The following is a 20,755-nucleotide window of genomic DNA, read 5'->3' on the forward strand; positions in this document are numbered from 1 at the left end:
TAGAACTTGGGCCCCAGTTCCTCACTGCTTTGGTGGTCCTCTGATGCCTTCAAAGAGGTGTTCTGAACCTTTTCCCCAGCTCCTCTGGTTGCTTTCAGCAGAAGAGTTTGCCCTAAACCCTTTGCCCACCATTGCTGGGATTAGAACCTCCTCTCTCCTGAACTTCACACCTGGATCTCCAGTATCCTGTTGAACGTCTCCTGAACATGCCACAGGTCCCTCGTGCTCAGTATGTCAGCACCAAACTCCACATTTGTCTCATCTCCTGGCCCTCCCACTCAACTGGCTTTGCCTGTTGTGGGTATTTCTGTTCATGGTTTTCCAAACTATGAATATTCTCTGTGAGTCTTCTCTCTCTCTGCCTCCTAAATGCCATCACTCACTAGGCACTACGTACATTACCTCCATTATTTTCCTTCCACCCACATCAGCCCACTGCTCTGTTCCCTAGAGTACCATCCTTGGACCCCTTATCTCCCGCCTGAACCACTGCAGCAGTGTCTTTCCTACCCCTCTTCCCTGCTTTCAGAACCCCCTCCTATGCTTACAGTGCCCTAGCAGCCAGAAGACTTCCGGGCATGTCACTGCCTGCTTAAAGCCCTTCAAAGGGCCTCACAGCATCTGCAATTAAGGAATAATCCTCACCTGGGCACTCAAGCCCTCTATGATTAGACTCCAACACAGTCTTCAGCTGTATCCATGTACTTTCCTAATTCTTCCATCCTCTAGCCAAATCACTTTCCAGAGCACAGCACCACCCTATGCCTCTCTTCCCCTCCATCCCATATCTCCCACAACACTTCTCCTTTGAGATCCTTCTCAAATGCTACTCCATTTAATCCACCAACAAATATTTCCTGAGCACCTGCTATGTGCCAGGCACAACAGAAAAGCCTGAGAATATGAAGGTGAGCAAGGCAGACATAGTCCCTGGCTCACGGAAAGGCCTAGTGGGAGAAACAGACACTGAGAAAGGACTTATCTCATATAAAACTCTTCCAGGACTTCTCAACAAAATATGACTCACCTGCCTTCTGTCCTTTCAGTACTTTGCTTGTTCACCACGGCCCTCTCCACACTCCCACCCCCATCACCACCAGCACCTATCTTAGAGTAATTTATATGCATTTCTTACTGACCTTCTGGATCAGAAACTTTTCAGCTTTAGAACGTGGGATCTGTGTCTTAATCTGTCACTCATGACCCTTCAAAAATCACTGTGTGACCCTTGGTCTGGCTCTGGCAGAGTGGTGAGGAAGGATCCTGCCTCCTCCTAGAACCGAGGGCTCTTCCGAGGGCTCTGTCACCCACTACTGGCCTCTCCCCATCCCTCCCATTTCAGGCCAGGAGCTCCCCCCTTGTGCATACTTCTAACTACTTCCTGGACGTCTCCTAAATCTCCTTCTACAACCCCTGGCAATCACCTGAGCTCCCCCAGAGCCTGTAATCTAGTAGTTTCAGCAATTTTAGACTCATGATTGATGATCTCATCTTTTTCCCCTACATCTCTCCCAGTCCCTCCCTCCAGTCAGCCGTGAAGTCAGCCACTTCTCTGTTGGGACCCACTTTCCCATCAGTGCTCCTCATCCAGCTCCACACCACTGCTCTGTGCAGACCTTCATCATGCCATTCCTCGAGTTCTCTGCCCACAGCCTCTCCTCCCATCCATCTTGCATACAGGGACCAGATTAACTTCCTAAGCAACACGTTGGTCAAATCGTTCCTTTCTCTGAAACCTTCCATGGTTCCCTATCACTAAGAAGGCTCCTTAGCATGGACTGCACTCAGGGACCCAGCATACGTCTCCAAATATACCTTCAATTATTCTTTTCTTAAGCTCTTTCAGATCCAGCCAAACTAACGTACTCTCTGTCCCCCAAACGTGCCAAGCTCTGAATCTTTGCACAGCAGTAACATTAGGCTGCCATTATTGACTCTTCCAAATCTTACTCATTTTCCATAGCAGAGCTCTGAGCAACCTCCTCTGTGAAGCCATGCCTAAGCACTTCAGCTGATTTCCCCAATTCTGAATGCATAAATATTTGTTGATTTTGCATGATGAGATGTGATGCCTCCACTAGCAAGTGACTCTCAGGCCAGCTTCCCCAGAGTCATGTACTCACCCCAGAGAGAATGCTATGGGGTGAGAATACTATGGGGGAGAAAAATCAGAGTTGTTTGAATCCATTCCATTTGAGTCAGGCGGCTCTAAGGAAGAAAATAATCTAGGCTGGGTGAATGTGTTAACAAGCACAAATTTTTTTTTTTGTAAAGCCAGTACACAGCCGTAAAAGGATCCCGTTTTCCCAACAATCCTGGCAGGAAGGCAGTGCAGGATTCTTGTTCCCATTTTACGAATGAGGAAACTGAAGTCCAGAAAGCCTAATTGGCTTGACTCTTCTGAGATCGGCCAATCATCGCCGCCCTAACTTCCCCTCACCTGTAGGTTCAGCAACAGAGTCTCCTCAGACGTGGCGGACCCGGCGGGCAAGGACGCTTTAACGCAAACCCCACTGCCACCAGCCCGGCCCGCCGGGCGCGCCACCCACCCCGCGGGCGCTGCCCGAGTCACGAGTTTTCCTCGGGGACCCGCCCCCCTCCTGCTGATTGGGTAGCTCTTGAACCATTGCTGTCCTCTGATTGGTTGCTGCCTTTTCTGCTCTCCCAAAGCTCCTAGACCGACCGGATATAGGGACAAGGTTTCCGTTTCCGTTTCCTCCTTCCTCCTGCTTGTCCTCCGGTCGCCGTCGCCACCACAGCGGCCGCTGCCGGGCGTCGTGTTGGTGGTTCGGTTGGCTGGTCTCAACGTCGGTGTCCGTGCCGTTGAACTGCGCGCCATGGCCGAGCTAGATCCGTTCGGCGCCCCCGCTGCCGGCGGCCCCGCGCTGGGGAACGGTGTGGCCGGCGCCGGCGAAGAAGACCCGGCCGCGGCCTTCCTGGCGCAGCAGGAGAGCGAGATTGCGGGCATCGAGAACGACGAGGCCTTCGCCATCCTGGACGGCGGCGCCCCCGGGCCCCTGCCGCATGGCGAGCCGCCGGGGGGTCCGGGTGAGAGGGCGGGCGCGCTTGGGGCGGGAGGCGTGGTCTGGAAACTCGGCCGGAGTGGGTCCGAGCGCTCCGCCTAACTCTTGTTCCTTGCTGCAGCGGGCGGGTTAGGAGGAGGGCAAAGAGGAAGCGAGACCCCGGCTCGGGGAGCCGGCTCGCTGCTCTGGGTGTGAGCGCCACTGGGCGCGGGCGGAGCGGGACAGCGAAGAAAATAGGGCGCCCGAAGAAGCCCGTTCAGTTCAGGAACTTTTCATTGAGCGCTTGCCGTGCTTTGAGCCTGGACTCTGAAGCAGCCGCATTGGCGCAGTTTGGCCAGACTTACAGGCAGCTCTGAGCCCAGCACGGATCCAGTTATTGGGAAAGGAGAGCAGAAAAAATAAGAGTAGTAGTATCGTTTTTGAGACATACAATCAGAAAGGGCAGTGCAATTCAGCATTTAAGCGCTTAAGGTGTACAGAATGAGGAGTGAATAGGGAACTCAAGAAGGATGATCTAGCCCTGGAAAAAGAAACTCTGGCCAGCGAGGGTTAAGAATTTCGCCATTTGTCAAAGGTAGTAGGGCCAGGACTTCTGGAGCCCTACTTCCTCTGGAAACAGCTTTGGTAGGCAGTGTTGCCTGAGCAGACCTAAGAGTGACCTGGACCAGTCTTTCAAGAAGTGAACAAAGAATGTAGTGTGGCCTTTTCTCAGAAAAACTCAAGGGGGAAAAAAAGCACACTAGGATGTCAATTTGACCTTTGAATGCCTTGCATGTGGGTGATGCTTAGGATTTTGATGGGAGGAAAGGTATGAGAGTAAGAGATCTTATAGGGAAGTAGAAAATTAGCTAGAAGAAATGAGATGTGGCTTTTCATTTACCTAAAAAAACTCCAATTAAAGGAGAATAGGATACTGGTGGGGCAGATAGGAGGGTCTGCTGCTTCAACCCTGAGGGGCCTGGGCAGGTGACATAAATGGAGAAGCGTGCTGGGCGTGAGGCAGGAAAGAGTGTCGAGACTAGGCTTTGGTGCACTAGGATAGTGCTCTGAATAGAAACTCTCAGACTCAGGAGTCTCAAATTACTATGCCAACCAATCAGAACCTCTTGGGAGCGTGGGTGGGGAGACAGCCAGTTTTGCAGCCTCTGAGTTTTTATACTACACCATGCCACCTCCTAAGCAAATTGGTCCCTCAGTAAGACTCTGCCTGAGGTCATGTAATATGCTTGAAAGTGCCTTTGAGAGCAGGCAGGTTGGGTTCACCTGGGCAGTGGCTGGGAGATGAAGTTGGCTTTAAGTGGTTGGGGGTTTTTTGTTGTTGGGTGGTCTTTAACATTTGCCTGAGAATCATAAAATTTACTTTTTAGATCCTTAGTTTGCCCCATTCATTTAATAGTAGAGAAAACTGAGTCCTACAGAGAAATAACTTGTTGAAGAAAAAAGGACAAGTTAATAGCTGAGCCCCAAGTCCCCACCCTTAGACTGTACCATATTCGGTTAGTTTTCGTATGGGTGTAGTGGAATAAGAGATTGTCATTTCTGAGAGGCGCTCGTGGCTGTCCGGGGTAGGACGGAGTTGGGGGAATCAGAACCTATAGTTAGAAGATTTTCCTGATTCAAGGACAGTGTTACTTTTGCTCGCTGTTGTATTTCCAGTGCCTAGCCCGGTGACTGGCACATAGTAGATACTCACAGAAATGGGCAAAAATGGCAGGTCCAAGGGTTCTATATAAAACCCGCAGATCTTGGTGATGTGCACCTTGAGGAGGTAAAAAGGGAGAGAATAGGGGCCAGCCCAGTGGCGCAGTGGTTAAGTTCACCCACTCTGCTGTGGTGGGCCAGGGTTCACCAGTTGAGATCCTGGGCACAGACCAACATACTGCTCATCAAGCCACTCTGTGGCAGCGTCCTACATATAAAATGGAGGAAGATGGGCACGGATGTTACTTTAGGGCCAGCCTGCCTCACAAAACAAAAAGGAGAGAATAGAGTCGGACATATGGGTCCCTTGTGCATCAAGCTTTCAGCAAAGGGAAGGAAGGTGTGATTGCTGACTTAGTTCCTAGGAAGGACTTGCTTAGTGAACTAAGCATTTAGTGACTTAAAGCCAGGCCTCTGACCGTGTGGTTGAGGTTGGTAATAGTGCAGTGGTCAGAAAAAACAAGAATGCAGTGGTCAGCACTTTGGGGATTAGAGAGCTGGTTGGACAATTTCCTTTTCTTTCTTTTCTTTTTTTCAAGAAGCACTCTAGTGGTTAAGAGTCCCTGGTATCTTAGACTGCTCAAGGATGAGTTTAGCTTTGTCGTCTCAGGCAACTTAAATAACCACCACTGCCCTGCCTCAGTTTTCTCCTCTGTAAAAGGGGCACATACATGCCACATAGGGTTGCCAGGATTACATTAGCAAGCACCTGTAAAGTGCTTACACACAGTACCTGGAATATTATTATTATTACTACACATAGTACCTGGCTACCATTTTCCTTGGAAGTAGGGCGAGAAAGGTGCTACAAAGCCTGTAGCCTTTGGGGTGTACTGAGGAAACATTTTAAGAGGGAGCTCTGTGTCTGTGTTATACTTAGGTATATAGGCAGGAGGCTCAAACAGAGACTGAGGAGAGAGGAACATAATCTAAACTCCCATGGAGCATGGGGACAGGCAAAACCCAGAGGGGTTAGGCCTGAGTCATGGATGACTCCCTTGGTTGTCGGGAGAACCAGACAAGGGGCCCTGAGTTGAGAGGTGAGAGGTGACAGCCGGGTAAAGTGGCTCTGAGGATGTTGAGGAAGAACGAGTGGTCCAGAAGGAGGCAGCATAAATCTAGAGCTGTTGCAAAGCCCTCAGTACTGAGGGGGGAGGAGAATAAGAGGCAGTTAAGGAGGTCCTGAGAGAGCATGGCAGTGAGGCACTATTGGTTATGTTTCTCACAAGTCCTTTCTTGGAGGAGGAGCAAGAAGAGCGGTAGAGGAACTAAGGAAGGCTTTCTGGAGGGAGAGGAATTTTGGTAGCAGTGGTGGAGAGAAGTTCAGAGACATCTCGTGAGTGGTCTTTAGCAATACTGCACATTTACGGTATGCCAGGTGCTCTCCGTGCTTTCGGATCCATGCAGTAACTGCAGGCTGAGTGGTGGTGTCATCCTATTTCAGATGAGAACTGGTCATCGTGGAAGTGAAGCTGTGTTCCCAAGGGAGCAAGCTGATATACGCATGGCTCAGCTGGGACTCAAACTCAGATCTGCTTGACTTCAAAGGGCTGGGGAACATGTGAAGTCTAAGATGGGTCTGGGACAGAGCCTTTCATCACTGAAAACATATTCTAGCCCCTGTTTCTGTCCGGAGTTCCTGAGATGCCCTCGGAAGTTTCCTGCTGGAGCAACAGCTTGCTTAGCTTAGTTGTCCTAGTGAGTCAAGGCCCTAGATGTCCTTTCTGCGTGTTTCTGTAGCAACAGACGATCCTTTGTCTTGAGCCAGTTCAATGTGAATATAGGAGTACAGTAACTAATATAGAACTCAAAGCACTTGCCAGTGGATCTGGAGAGGTCTTCAGACCTAAAGGACAGGCAGCACGTGCTTTAGGAGGAGGTATGCGATGAGAATTGCTTCTGGTTTTGTGTATGGACTAGTGATCAAAGGCTCTTCTACTGGGAATAGCCTGGGGCTCGAATATATTAACTGGATAGTTGGTGTGTTAGCTGTAGTACATTAACCAGAATGTAGGCCTGGCCAGACAGGCCACTGTAGGCTCTAGGATTTAAAACTATCTCATTCTTGGAGCTGACCCCATGGCATAGTGGTTAAGTTTGGCGCACTCTGCTTCAGTGGCCCAGGTTCGTGGGTTCAGATCCTGGGCCTGGACCTACACCACTTGTCAGCCATGCTGTGACAGTGACCCACATATAAAGTGGAGGAAGATTGGCAAAGATGGTAGCTCAGGGCTAATCTTCCTCAGCAAAAAAACCCCAAAAACTGTCATTCTTTTCTTACACAATAAATTTCAGGTGGATTAAAGAGAAGCTTTTTTTTTTTTAAGTACCAGAAGAAAAGTGAATATTTCAGAGTAGGAAAGGACTTCAGCATAAAAGCAGATGCAGAAATCATAAAGGAAAAATTGATAGTGTTTCTGTTACACATTTAGTAGTTCTAGGTGTTAAATATCACAAACCATACGAAAAAACAATAGGGAAAATATTTGCGATATGAGAGGATGGATAATACAGAGAGAACACCTGGAGATCAACAGATAGCAGAAAAATGGGCAAAAGTCAGTTTAGTAAAGAAGAAAACCAAATGTCAGATAAGTGATTGTCATAGGAAATAAGATTGACATAACAAAGGTATCTTAAGGTTATTTTCTGCTATCAGATTAGCAAAAATTTAAAAACATGGTAAAACTCAGTCTCTAAGTATCAATGAAGGTCTGAGAAATGGGGCACTTGTGCTGTTTGTTGTAATAGAAACTAAGGGGCAAGCGGGTGGTGGTTTAGAAGTCTTTAAAATACGTATGCTGTGACCCAGCCATTCTACAACAAGGCGTTTATTACAGAGGAGCAATTGAATATGCCCCCAAAATACTTTTATTAGTTTTTTGGTAAACACTGTATTTCTAAAACTTGATAGAATGCTTAAAAAATTGTATAGGTAGATGGCACACAAATAGCTTAAAGTGGCAAAAAGCCACTGACACAAACTGTGAGAAACTCATGTTTATGCTGTCATAAATAAAACATAGGAGTAAAACAATTAGGGAAATTAAGAACAGTATGAGAAATATGTTGAAATAATCAAGGTACATAACCAGTTGAAACATAGATCGAAGTCGAGGTAGTTTGGACTCGTGTCAGATTATCAGATGGTCTTTCCTCTTGACTCCGGGCTTGCTCAGGTTTTGCACCACTTTTTGAAGGCTGATATCTCAGAATACATGCATTTAATATTTTTCTTATGTATCTTAAACATAAAAATAAATTTAGGAATATTATCATTAATTATCTGGTCCTTTAAGAGCAACTTATTTACTTCTCAAGGAACCCTATGCATATTCTAAGGTCATTTGTGAAGGGCTGATACATATAGGTGTGTTGTGAGGATTAAAATTTAATGTATATAAAATGTTTAACACTGTCCTTGGCACATTGGAAACACACTTTAAGTGTTTTCATACTAAAAAAGTTGAGAATTTAATGATACAAACAAATGGATTACTAAAAACATATGTTGTAGGAATCCAGTTTTGCTGAAAGAAATTTTCTGAATATGCATGAGGTAAACTAAAAGGATAGAAACCAATAGACTGAGTAATGAAATTACATGGCATTTTCTTCTGTGTCCATTTTCCTTTTTTTAAAAGCAATGTTTTGGTTTTAGAGAGATACACTGGGGAAATGATCTATGAAAGTTTCAATCCTCCCAAAGCCAAGAGGAGGGTAGTTGGGAGAAACAAGAGAACCAATGGAATAGATCAAATGTTTGGGTTGATTTGGAAAATAGGCAGCTCAGGTTGGGTTTAATTAGTTAAAGAAGACCAGAGGAATAGTTTGATGAAATCTCTGCCTGTTAGAAGGAAAGAATGAGGCAGAGAGCACCCTGCCCCAGGCTTCTGGCACAGCTGTGCTGTTTCCACATACTGCCCTGTGAGGGCCTCTGATGGTGGCCCACAATGACTGCTTGGCCTTCCTTTTACTACTGAAAGATACTTCTTATGTCTTTTAGGTTCCTCTCTCAACTTCCCTCTCCCACTCCAGGCAATAAGATGGTCATCACAGTTTGAAAAAATTTGGACAAAATAATAGAAGTCCTGCAAAGTAGGTAGTAAATGTGGGTCAAAGAACAGATATAAAGTACAGAATATATAGGTAGAAGCTAAACTTTTTTTAATCACTGGTCTGTTCACTTTTTATTGAGGTGACATTGATTTATAACATGTAAATTTCAGGTGTACATCATTATATTTTGATTTCTGTGTAGACTATATCATATTCACCTCCCAAACGCTAATTACCATCCATCACCGTACACATGTGCCCTTTTACTCCTTTCACCCTCTCCTCTTCCTCTCTGTTAACCACCAGTCTGATCTCTGTATCTGTGTGTGCGTGGTTGAGAAACTCCGTTTTTATGGTGCCCGTGTTGAGGCTTTCAAGGGAAGGCAGAGCAGCCTCTCCAGAGGGATTAGGTGGGGCCCTGTACAGACTACCTCTTAGTGACAGCTGCTGGGTCAGGGCGGGGCTAGAAGCACCTGCTAATCGGGCTAATCAGATAACTGAACTAGTGAGAGACAGAATGGGTTTTAAAAAAAGTGTGGCTAGTGGGGACTGGCAAATTGACCAGAGCATGCTGCACGAAAAGGCTGTCTCATTTCAGACAGTTATTGCCAATTGAAGGCTGCAGGCCCAGGATTGCCAGATTTTCTTTCTGCCTTCCCCTCACCCCCAAAACCTAGAAGTCCTAATTTTGTGAAATTTCCTGACTTAGTACTTTGTGTTTTAAATAAAATACATTCAGCCTGCGGACTACCGTTTTGTACCCTATGGATGGAGAGTCTCTGGGTCTTACTTTCTCATATTTCTGAGATGGACTTTCTCCCTTAGCTTATGAATAACTAACTGTGCCAATAAGACCAGAGTGTACACCACGCTTTGAGTTTTTGCAGCTTGCATCCTTGAAAACACTGGTTTAATTTGGTATGTCCAGATCTTGCTGTTCTGGATTAATTCCAAGTGGGTTAGAGGAGTTAGCAAGGGGTCTCCATTGTAGACCCTTAGGTGCCAAACCTGCTCCAGCCACAGGATGGAGAACTTGACCCCCAAGAAAGCACCTTGGTTTCCCATGAGGCCACACGTCTCTGCTCACTGTGAAGAATTCCAGGCCACACTTTTTATTTGCCTTCTCCGGAGCTTTCATGGAGAAACACTGTTGCTCCATGAGACTGCTCTGCTAGGCTTTCATGTGTTGTCTCTCTAAGCCAGAAACCAGACTCAAGCTGTTGGGCTTGGGAGCGGGGTCCACATTTTGATGAAGTCATTTGTCATTTGTGTATCAGCATATCTTGGTTTCGTTAAATAGAAAATTGTTCATTGTTATATCTAGTACCAAGCACAGAGATAGCATTTAGTATCTTAACAGTACCTATGGCGTACAAAGAATACTGCGTTACTCTGTAACCCTTTTGCCCAGCATTTGGCCAGCCCTGACTGATAGACTGAATCTTCTGTCTTGCAGATGCTGTTGATGGAGTAATGAATGGCGAATACTACCAGGTACAGAGTACTCTGATTGTGTTGAATGATAGTGGTCAAGAGTCTCCCTTTCCTGTGATTTGAATTGACTGACCTAGAAAGGACCCTACTCCTTTGACTTTCCTGGATGTATCATTAGCTGGTATGTTACCTGCCAGAGTGGAAAGATTTGAAGAGAAGTGATGTTGATAGAACATTCTTTTAAAATGTTATTGACCTGGCCCTAGTGTTACCAACTTTCTTCTCAAGAAATGACCCTTCATCGTGATGATGGTGATGGCTCATTTAAACACTCTGCCGTGTGCTGTGTCAAGCACTGTTTTTACTTAATCTTATTTAATTTTCACAACAACCCAAGGGGCCTGTATTATTGTTATTCCTGTTTTACAGATGGGTAAACAGGCACACAGAGGTAAATCGCTAAAGTAACAAAGGTAGCATGTAGTGGGGCCAGCATTTGAACTTTTGGATTGTTGGGAGTGAAGGCAGCTGGTATTTGTGATGACTACCATTATTTTCTTTCTGTATCCCTAAGCTTTCGGTTGCCAGCCCAATTTGCATTGGCTTAAACATAGGGAATTTACTAGTATATATAATTGAAAGAGCTCTGGGATAGGGTAGGTGTCTTCAGACCAGGACTCTGACTCATTTCCTCGAATGCTCTGGCTCTCCCTGCTGAGTGTGGCAGATTTGTTCTCAGACTTTTTTCATGGTGGTGAGATGGCAGCCGCACTTCCCCGTCTCACATGTGCATGCGTGTCATATTATCTAGAACCAGATGGGGTTTCTCTTCTTCTCCCAGCTGCCCAAAAAAAGTCCTGCATTTCTCTCTGGATCAGCGGAAGGTAATCACTGTCACCTGGGGGAATAACCTGGTGCTTTCCTTATGCCTGGGTTTCTGCCCATCCTTCAACCAGTGGACTGGCAAGAAGGATAAGATTAGTCTAATTGGTTGAAACCAAAGGTGGACGAACTTTTTCTCTAAAGGGCCAGATAGTAAACATGTTAAGCTTTGTGGTTCGTAAGGGCTCTGTCGAGCTACTCTGTTGACGTACCATGAAAGCATCCATAGGCAGTATGTAAATGAACGGGCATGGCTGTGTTCCAGGGAAATTTAATTACAAAAACCAGCAGTTGGCCTAGACTGTGGTGTCCCATCCTTGGTTTAGAGCTTGGCCTTCAGAGTGAGACAGAACTGGGTGCAGAATCTGGCTTCATTCCTTACTAGCTTTGAGTTTGGACACATCCTTTCTCTGTGTCTTAGTTAATTCCCCAACGGGGAAGCGGGAATAGAAACTTGCCTGGCAAGGTGTTTGGGAGATAAAGCTTGTATTGCGTGGAAAGTGCTAGTAAGTTAGTTACTAATACTTGAAATATTCTCTTTCCAACTTTATTTATAGTCTGGTTAGGTTGACCTGGTAATAGTTCCTAATTCAACAGGAGAAATAATTCTTTAAAGATTAAATTCTGGTTGAGTCTTTACCAATTTGTTTATCAGCTCCCAAATCGAACCTGCTGTAAAGAAGAGTCTGCCCCCGCAGCCCCCACACGTCGTGACTCATATTTGCCTTTGTCTTCCCCTTGGTGTGACTGTAGTGACGATACGTTTTCTTTCGGACCCTCTCTGTCCTAGAATTCAGTATATTTTGAGGAAGGTATTAAGTGACCTTTTCCCTGCATTTAGAAGTCTCAGGTTCTAGGCCTTGTCTCTGCAAGGTAAGAAACAAAGGTACTTACCTTTGTTATTGAAGATACCGCATAATCTCTGTATCAAGTGGGGAAGCTAAAACTGATCATGCTGTTTCCTAGTCAGTCCATTACCAGCCCACCCCCGACTTTCCTTTCTCCCACTCACATTCCCTTCATTAACAGATAGGTGACAGCTCCTCCGCCTCCTCCTCGATTGTAAGGATTAAGTGCAGTAATGTTGAAAGCTCCCTGTTGGCACGGAAGGTTGTGTTGTTACTTTTAAGGTAATCCTTTAACATTTGCAATAGCCCTCAGTGTGGTACACAAGCAGGCTCCTAACCTGGAGGAAGCGCATTTCAGCAAGGAGTTTCTGGTACTGATAGAGCACAATTGTGTTTTGTGTTAGGAGAGTAATGGTCCGACAGACAGTTATGCAGCTATTTCACAAGTGGATCGATTGCAGTCAGAGCCTGAAAGTATCCGTAAATGGAGAGAAGAGCAGACGGAGCGCTTGGAAGCCCTTGGTAAGGAATCCCTTTCCGTCCTTGGCTGTCTGTTTTCAGTGGATTAGTTGATCTTGACTCTACTTTTCTCTCTTTGTAACTTGAGTTAGCCATAGTGTCCTTGTCTAGTCTTTAGGAAGGTATTGTTCTCAATCTGCAGGTCAGAGGGCCGCCCTCATGGAGATGCTTCATAATATGCCATTGTGTGCGGATTAGGGCAGCTCAGAGAGCGAGTGCATCCTCTCCTCTCAGGAGCAGAGCGGTGCTGTGGGAAGAGCCCTGGACTTGGAGTCTAAGACTGGGTTCAAGGCCCGGTCTTAACTCTTACCAGCTCTGGGCTCTTACTCAAACCTTTCGGAGTCTGTTTTCTTCATCTGCAGAGTAAGGTCAGTGTTACGACCCAAGGGTAGTCTGAGATGGTATTTGTGAGAGAGCTTTGTAAACTCGAAGGTCTTATATCCACATCAGATAGTCCATTTCACAGTCTATTTGTCATTTGACAGCTGAATTGAAGGTAACGCTTAATAGGAAAAGAGAGGTGTCTTAAAAAACATGTACGATTTGTTTTTCTTGCCTTAATACCCCTGTAAGGTAAGTTTGTACATTTTTATGGATGAGGAATGTAAGGATCATAGGTTGAATAAGTTTTTGAATCACACAGCTATGAAATGGTGCAGTCCGAATTTCGGCTTAAGTCTGCCCTGCTTCAGGGTGCACACTGTCCCTTCCGCCACACTGCATTTGCTGGTCAGGCCGTCTGGCCGGGCAGCTGAGCCCGAGATCAGTGACAGCCAGCCTGGCTTTTGGGGAAGAGCTGTGTGTGTGGATTGTGAGCTGTTGGTCAAGATCGGGAGAGTTGCTGTCCGTATGTGGTGGGTTGGGGAGGTATGTCAGAGTGTGGGGATGTTATCCACGAGATAGTCTTTTCTCAGCTTTTTATTAAAATTTAAAACACAGAACAGTTGAAAGGAGTAAAATGAACGTGTGTCCTATTGGGTTATCTTTATATAAATGAAGCGTGTGTGTGTTGTGTGTATGTATATGTATTTTGTACATGTATTATGTACATGTATTTTGAATGTAAACACACTTTTTTGCTGGTCTACTTTAAGATACAGACATCATATATTTCGTGTCTAAATATTTTGTTGTACATCTAGAAATAATGACGTTCTTGTATGTAACCACTCTGTCAACATTATTCTTTCTTCTTGGGAACCACTGAACTAGTAAAAACATAACTCCATATTTTTCAGATGGGGTAACTGACAGCTAGAGATAGGAAAGAACTTGACCCAGATAACACACCTGGTTAGTGCCAAACTGTCCTCTCTCCAATCCAGTTCATGTGGCTTTCAGAACAAAGGGCACATTTATATATGAAGCTTTAGAGTACTATCCAGTAGTAATTTCTGTGATGATGGAAATAGTCTGTATCTGTACTGTCCAGTTTGGTAGCCACTAACCATATGTAGCCATTAAGCACTTGAAATGTGGCTAAGTATGACTGAGAAATGGAATTTTAAATTTTATTTAATTTTACTAAGTTTAAATAGCCACATATGGCTATTAGCTCCTGTACTGGGTAGTGCTGCTTTAAAAAGATGAAAATAGGTCTCTCGTGCCAGCGGCCATGGTCCCTGCTGCTGCTGCTTGGGGGTCTCTTCTGAGTAGGCCTAGGGGCAAGAGTTAGCTGGTATTAGTACAGCTGGAAGTATTTTTCATGTTACAAAACCCAGCTTTATCTTTTCTCTTTCCCCAAAGTTTAACAAAGTTGTCTTCTCCATGGAGCCAAGTACACTTTGGCATCTGGAAATACTGCATTTTCTTTTGGGCATTTTGGGAATATTCCATGAAGTATTTTCTTCACGCAAGATGCCTTCCTAAGGGAAGTAAAACATTTGGCCTTGCATTCCACTTGAAGCAAATTAAACTGGCCCATGAACTAGGTGTTTCTTTATTGGCCCCTTTTATCCTTGCAAGAACTGAGAAAGCACAAGATGCTAAAAACAGAGAGCCAATGTCATTGGTTTTCAGCTTAGCTGCTGGCCACATTGTCAAGTAGTTTTCCTTTCTGTGAATGGCAGTGAGGGCAGCCAGAGGAGGAGACAGCTGCAGTGTGCCCTGCTCTCTGAGCAGACACTTCATCCTTCCCTCCCGCCTCTCCTTCGCAGATTCAGAGAGAGTGCATCATGGTTTGAATCTTGGTCCCATCCAGCTAAGCATTTAAGAATTCTAAATTCTTATTGCCATAATAAATCAGCAAAAGCAAAAATACAATTTAAAGTTACTGTTTTACGCAGTAACTATGATCTGCAGATGGTCACAATTTTTATCTAAATTAGATTAATTTTTCAGAGATAAGTTTCTGTAATATTTTGTTCCTAATATATAACAAGATTTTAGGGCCCACTTCGCCAGCCTGGGTTTGGTTCCCAGGAGCAGACCTACACCACTCGTCTGTCAGTGGCCATGCTCTGGCGGCAGCTCACATGAAAAACGAGGAAGATTGGCAGCAGATGTTAGCTCGGCAAATCTTCCTCAGCAAAAAAAATGAAACAAGGTCATCAGACTACATAGAAAATACTTTCCAATCAAAAAGTAATTTTTTGGAAGTAATTTCACCACTCTTGAAAAGAAGACCTTACATTTTAAATTTGCTATGTTTCGGTTCTTTGTCCACATGGCATGGTCGGCCCACAGCATCTCGCATTGCATCATAGTGCCCTCCGTTACACACAGACTTAATGCATACACTTAATGCCAAGGACAGACACGCACCAGAAGTTTACTGTATATACTTGAGTCATCCGTGGAAAACCTGAGTAAAATAATTCTCTTTCTGGGTGGTAGGTCATCTTCTGATAAGATAGATAACAGGGTAACAAATTCTTTATAATCTGAAACTTTGGGGGAGTTCCAAGCTGCTATTAGGCTGTTTCTTATAGTTACAGACACAGCCTTCTCCAGATTGTTACTCTAAGACGTTTCCTGCAAAGGCCCTAAAAATGCCCCCAAAGGCTTTGCTGCTTCTCTTCAGTTGGTTACTTGCCACCACCACTGCTTTCTACTCTCCTCCTCGAAGATACTAATTACAGGTTGGCCTCTGGCTCTGCACTGTCCACACTCTCATCTGGATCACTGGTGACTGTCTTCGGGTCACGTCTTGTATTTCTAGGCTTGCTTCCCTTTCTTTCCCTCCTTTGGAGGCAGCATAATGAGGTAGAAAAGTGAGAGCTTTAGAGTCAGACCTGGGTTTGAATCTTGGCTCCACCACTTACTATAACCTGGAGGAAGGTGCTCAAACATCCTGAGCTGTAGTTTTTCTCACTGCTGAATGTGGGACTAGAGTTTTCCTTCTTGGGATTGTTGTAAAGATTAAATGAGGCATGTGTAAAACACCTACTAGAGAGGACGTTGTTAATATGAAGTGTCAGTAATTTCAAGTGTCAACTGCAGCGATAGCTATGGCCTGTATTTCTTTCTCTCCCACTATTTAGTGACTTATGTCTCTTTAGCTAACTCTCTTAGAGGAACCCATGGTTGAACCCATAGTTAGTCCTAAGAAACTTTATGTTTGAGACTCCAATCTGGCAAACCTGCGAGGTGTGCGTTTTCTCTAATTTCTGTCACCTTTTGAATAGCTGTTAATAATGATCCCCGCCCACCCACTGCACTTCTCTCCATTGCTCTGCCACAGACGCTCTCTACCCTCTCAGCAGGAGCGGATGTTCTGCGCTCTTCTCCAACTCTCACATGTGTGTCTACCATTCCCTGCTTCCTGAATCCTCCCTACCTCTGGCAATTTTCTTGAAAGCTCCCCGCTTCTCCTAGACATGCTTGTACCCTCTTCAGTTAAGAGAGTGCCACCTTGTGTTACAGAACCGTTAGTTGCAGACCTGGGCTGTGGAATATAGTTTGTGGGAAGATTTTGTTAAAAGATTATCTAATATGCATAGTCCACCCAGAACTAATGTTAGCAGCGTTATGAAAGAATCGTTCCTAATTGCTTTTCCCCAGTTGGTGCCCCAAAAGGCTTTTTTCTGTGGAAAGTATTTCAACCTCCCCTTTTCCCAAAAACGCCCCCCCAAACTAGTGATTTACTAAGTTGTCAGTGGAGATGAACTGGTAAAACACCTTGAGTAGAATTGCTGAGATCCAAGAGCTGGATGTACCAGCAGGGACAACAGAATTCTGTCTTCCTTCCCAACTATTCTCCCTCCAACACGCACACACACACCTGCACACAGCGTAAGTTTAAGGAGACTAAATACAGGGCCAGCCCCATGGTGTAGTGCTTAAGTTCGGCATGCTCCACTTCGGTGGCCTGGGTTTGTGGGCTCAGATCCCAGGTGCGGAGCTATACCACTCGTCAGCCACTCATGCTGAGGTGGCAGCCCACATATAAAGTGGAGGAAGATTGGCACAGATGTTAGCTCAGGGCTAATCCTCAGCAAAAAAAAAAATAAAATAATTTTTAAAATCAGGCTAAAATAAACTGATGAAATGAACTTCAATTTGTGTTTTGCCTCATTTCTATTGTTCTCCTTTTTCTTCCCTTCAAAGATGCCAATTCTCGGAAGCAAGAAGCAGAGTGGAAAGAAAAAGCAATAAAGGAGCTAGAAGAGTGGTATGCGAGGCAGGATGAGCAGCTCCAGAAAACGAAAGCCAACAACAGGTCAGTCCTGGTGCTTCAGCAACAGCTGGTTTCCAAGGCTGTGTCAAATCCATTTCCAACAGCCAGTGTAGGTTCTCAGCTGCAGGTCTCTTTTTTGTGAGCACAATTGAGCCAGTTCTTTAGCTATCTCAATTCAGTGTTTGGTTAATGTGCACCACCTGTAATGGTATGATACAGCAAAAGGAAAAGTGATTTCATCGATCGAGTCCACGTGTCAGAATGTAACCCTGAAATGAAAGGCCGCTTTCATGAATATGCAAAGACCTCAGTATTTGGGAGATGATCGTGGACTTGGTCACGTTGCGTGTCCTGAACACAGCCCTGCCCTCTGAAAGCTGCTTCACGAAGGGGTATGTGAGCAGGGAGATGTGCTTTGTGATTGGGTAACCACGGGCCTTCCAACATAGGGACTTCAGAATTAAGGGTTCTCTGGGTACTTATCTGTGTCTAAGAAAATCTCAAGTTGACGTCTTAAATGCCCTTTTCAGAATTTACTCACTTACTGAAGGTTAAATAGTTGTGGGGAGAAACATTCATTCTCATATCACCACCGACCAGGAGTTGTGGTCTTTGCTCCGTGCGCGGAGTCCACTTGGAAGTGGCTTGGTGGGAGCGAGGCCGAGGCAGTGCTGCTTGCTTGGTCTAGCCAGTGGGCTTGGTTTCCCTGCTGGATCCGGAGTCCAGCTTTCACTCCATAGTTAGTTCACTCACTTCAGTGTAAAGAGAGGCCGGTCTGGGCCTGGGGATGTTTTAATTTCCAGGGTAAATATCCTTGGGTTCCTGTCCTTAGCGGCAGAGGTGGGTTTAAGTGCCCTTGTCTCTGGCAACTCTGTTAGATGGAAATCTGCCAGAAAAAGGGAACTGCCACTTTGCCGGCCACCCTCTGCCATTGTGGGGCAACTGTGGTCGAACGGATGGCCTGTGCCCCACAGCCGCCTTCAGCTGTCTCCTGTTGGCCTCCTTGGTTGTGTCCACTGCCCCGCAGACGCCAGGTTCAAACCTCAGGCCAGAGTCCTGGCCACCGTCCTGTGAGGGAGGCACTGGAGGCGTGCCTGTTGGGTTCCAGTGGAAGGTCTGTCATGAGTCTGGTAAGGACTGCTCTCTCGTCTGGGTGTTGAGTTGCTGAGAGTGGCATCAGCTCCCGGGGCTTCTGCTGAGCTTGTGGTCAGTTTGAAGAGCTGACAAGTCCAGGCTCCTTTATCCTGTGCTCATTCAACATGAGTTCCCCCGGATGCAAGTCCAGATCTCTAGAGAAAGCTGCGGGGGCACTTCGTGTAAGCACTGCGTGAAGCCTAGCGAGTTGCCCCGGCCCGTGAGTCTGCTTAAGAACTGGGCAAAACGGGACTGACCCTCCTTGTGTCAGGGTCCTTGACGCTTAAGCAAGTTGACATAACAGATTCTCTGACTCAGACAGTGGTTACGTTGGGAATGGTCTTCCCATTGCAGAAATTTTTTCAAGCCAGTTTTGCTAAACTGTATCCCTTCTGTAAAGCAAAGGATACCTGTCTGTACAGAATCGGTTCTCCCTGGAGGGAGTAATCACACCTGTTTTGAGGAGTTCAGTCTGAAAGGTTTCGTCCCTCCAGGCGTTGGTTTAGGGCTTGGCCACTTTGCTTGCCGGAATTGCAGTGTTATGTTGGGTGGTCTCACAGATGAACCTCTCAAGTTCCAGAGAGGGGAGGAGACGCAAACTCCCCGTTCATGGAGAGTGCGGAGCTGTTTAGAAACCGGGTCGCTTCCTTACAGAAACCGTGCAGCACAGGCTGACCCTGAATGTGGAAAGCTAGTGACACACTTGGCACTCTCACTAGGGTTCCAGGGCAGATGGCATGGTTTTTACACTTTATTCCAGTTATTCTTCAGTGGGCTGAGGTGGGAGCCATTCTGGAACCACTCTGGCGACTTTTTCCAATGGCATACCTCCTCCCCTGGAGATTTGACGTCACTGACTGCTCCCCTCCCCATCCATGTTTGACTCTAAACATTAGAGTCCCATAGGACTAAAGGAATAAGGCCCATATATTAGAGATAGATATAAAGTGACTCATCTTTCTCATTGTTTACAGGTAAAAAGTGAATATTTTGAGGAAAGAAAATGAGGGTATTCATTTCAAGCAGGTGTCATTCTCCCTGGGTAACTCTTGTCGCAGCTGGATATGTAAGGGGACCACAGAGATAAGGCAGAAAGGCAGACAAGTTCGAAAGAGGAGACTTGGGGTGGCAAGGGCCTGTTTTTGTAAGTGTGTGTCATCAGGCCTGCTGCCTTCCAGATGCCCTCACCTGAGGCCTTGGGAGCACACGTGTGCCAGGCTCTGTGCTGGGCCCTGGGTGGACCTGTCAGCAGACAGCCCCTATCTTCCTGGCTACTGTAGTCTAGCGTGAGTCCTCAGGCTGCATCTCCCTCCTTTTATTGTAAGTCGAGGCCTGAATATCACTGCACAAGAGCCATGCATTATTGAGTGACAGCCCATGGAAAAGAATTCTGTTTTCATAGGAGCCAGTCAGAAGAGTGGCTGGCTGCCACAGTTGGACGAGTTTTACCCATGGGGACAACCCCAGACCATGTCCTTTCCAAAGCATGAGAGAAACCTTTGCCTTTTTACGGGTAGCTTTGTTGCTGACTTCTCACTTCTTTCAAGGCCTGTTGTGAAAGTTTGGGGAATCCCCGATTCTCAGTGACGGCAGATTGAGCCCCGCTCTGGCTCCGACGTGGGGCAGCCTCCCGAGCGTTCCGACAGGCGTGAGGCCGAGCCTGCTTCGCAGGCCCCTGCCCTCGGGCCCGTGTCTGGCAGGCGAAGAGCAGGTGCACGGGCTGCCTGTGCTGTGTGTGATTTCCCGTTTGTTCTGATCCGTAACTTGACAGGGCTGTGCTGTCACCAACAAGCTCTCTCGTTTTGGGGCCAGCTGCAAAAGAGCAAAAAAGCCTGACATTCAAGCTTTTGTTGTCTCAGTGAGGCCTCGACAGGCGTCACTAACCTTTATTTTCTTCAGGGGAAGTCAGCACAAGTTGAAGTTGATTAGATCTAGTCCTTTGTGTAGACTAAAAGGATTACGGGCTCCCAGGCGGCCTGCCTTTCCTTTCCCTCCCACTCATCCTGCCCGCAAATAACTCTCTGTTTTCCTGCTGACTCAGTTTGAGTTACAACAAGGCTGCTCTTTTTGCTTTCTTTAAATTTCCCCAAAACACTTCCTATGTATAAACCAAAATGGGAAAGAAGGAAGGGTGTGTGTGTTTAAAAATAAACTGAAATTAAAATTACTAGAATTTCCGTTTAAATAAATAGGAGTTTAGGTTAATGACCAGGCATGATTGTCCTTAAAAAATGTCCCTTCCACTTCTGCACCCCAGACTGACCTGGCAAAGGACAGGGCAGACTCCTTGAGGGCGGTTCCCTGCCACCCACCGTGGACATAGTGGGCTGGCTGGGCCCAGGGATTCAGCCTGGGCGGTGGAGTCTGAACTAGCCTGTCCCCTGCGGTGTAGACTCTTCCACCCAGCTTGCCCCCTTTCCTTCTTGTCCAAGAGCCCTGCCGTTTTGATCCGTTCCCAGTGGGAGAGTTGAGGAGGGATGGAGCTGGGGCTCCTAGGCTGCACCTTGTCGAATCGGTCAAGGCTGGCATGGGCTGAG

The 20,755-nt window shown here is 46.2% G+C and overlaps 1 protein-coding gene across 4 annotated transcripts in view; it reads left to right on the forward strand.

Moving 5' to 3' along the window:
* The first annotated feature begins 2,712 nt into the window (after positions 1-2,712).
* CLTA (clathrin light chain A) overlaps positions 2,713-20,755 on the forward strand; it is a 47,913-nt gene continuing 29,870 nt past the window's right edge. For 3 of the 4 annotated variants that reach the window (XM_046676011.1, XM_046676002.1, XM_046675986.1), the window contains exons 1-4: positions 2,713-3,048; positions 10,240-10,277; positions 12,352-12,469; positions 17,015-17,126. In XM_046676011.1, the coding sequence (XP_046531967.1) occupies positions 2,838-3,048; positions 10,240-10,277; positions 12,352-12,469; positions 17,015-17,126 (479 nt within the window). In that variant the 5' untranslated portion in view covers positions 2,713-2,837. The remainder of the gene's footprint in view (positions 3,049-10,239; positions 10,278-12,351; positions 12,470-17,014; positions 17,127-20,755) is intronic. The other variant, XM_046675993.1, reaches the window with a different exon arrangement.

The sequence above is a fragment of the Equus quagga genome, chromosome 1 (genome assembly GCF_021613505.1).
Source record: "Equus quagga isolate Etosha38 chromosome 1, UCLA_HA_Equagga_1.0, whole genome shotgun sequence".
NCBI lineage: Eukaryota > Metazoa > Chordata > Mammalia > Perissodactyla > Equidae > Equus > Equus quagga.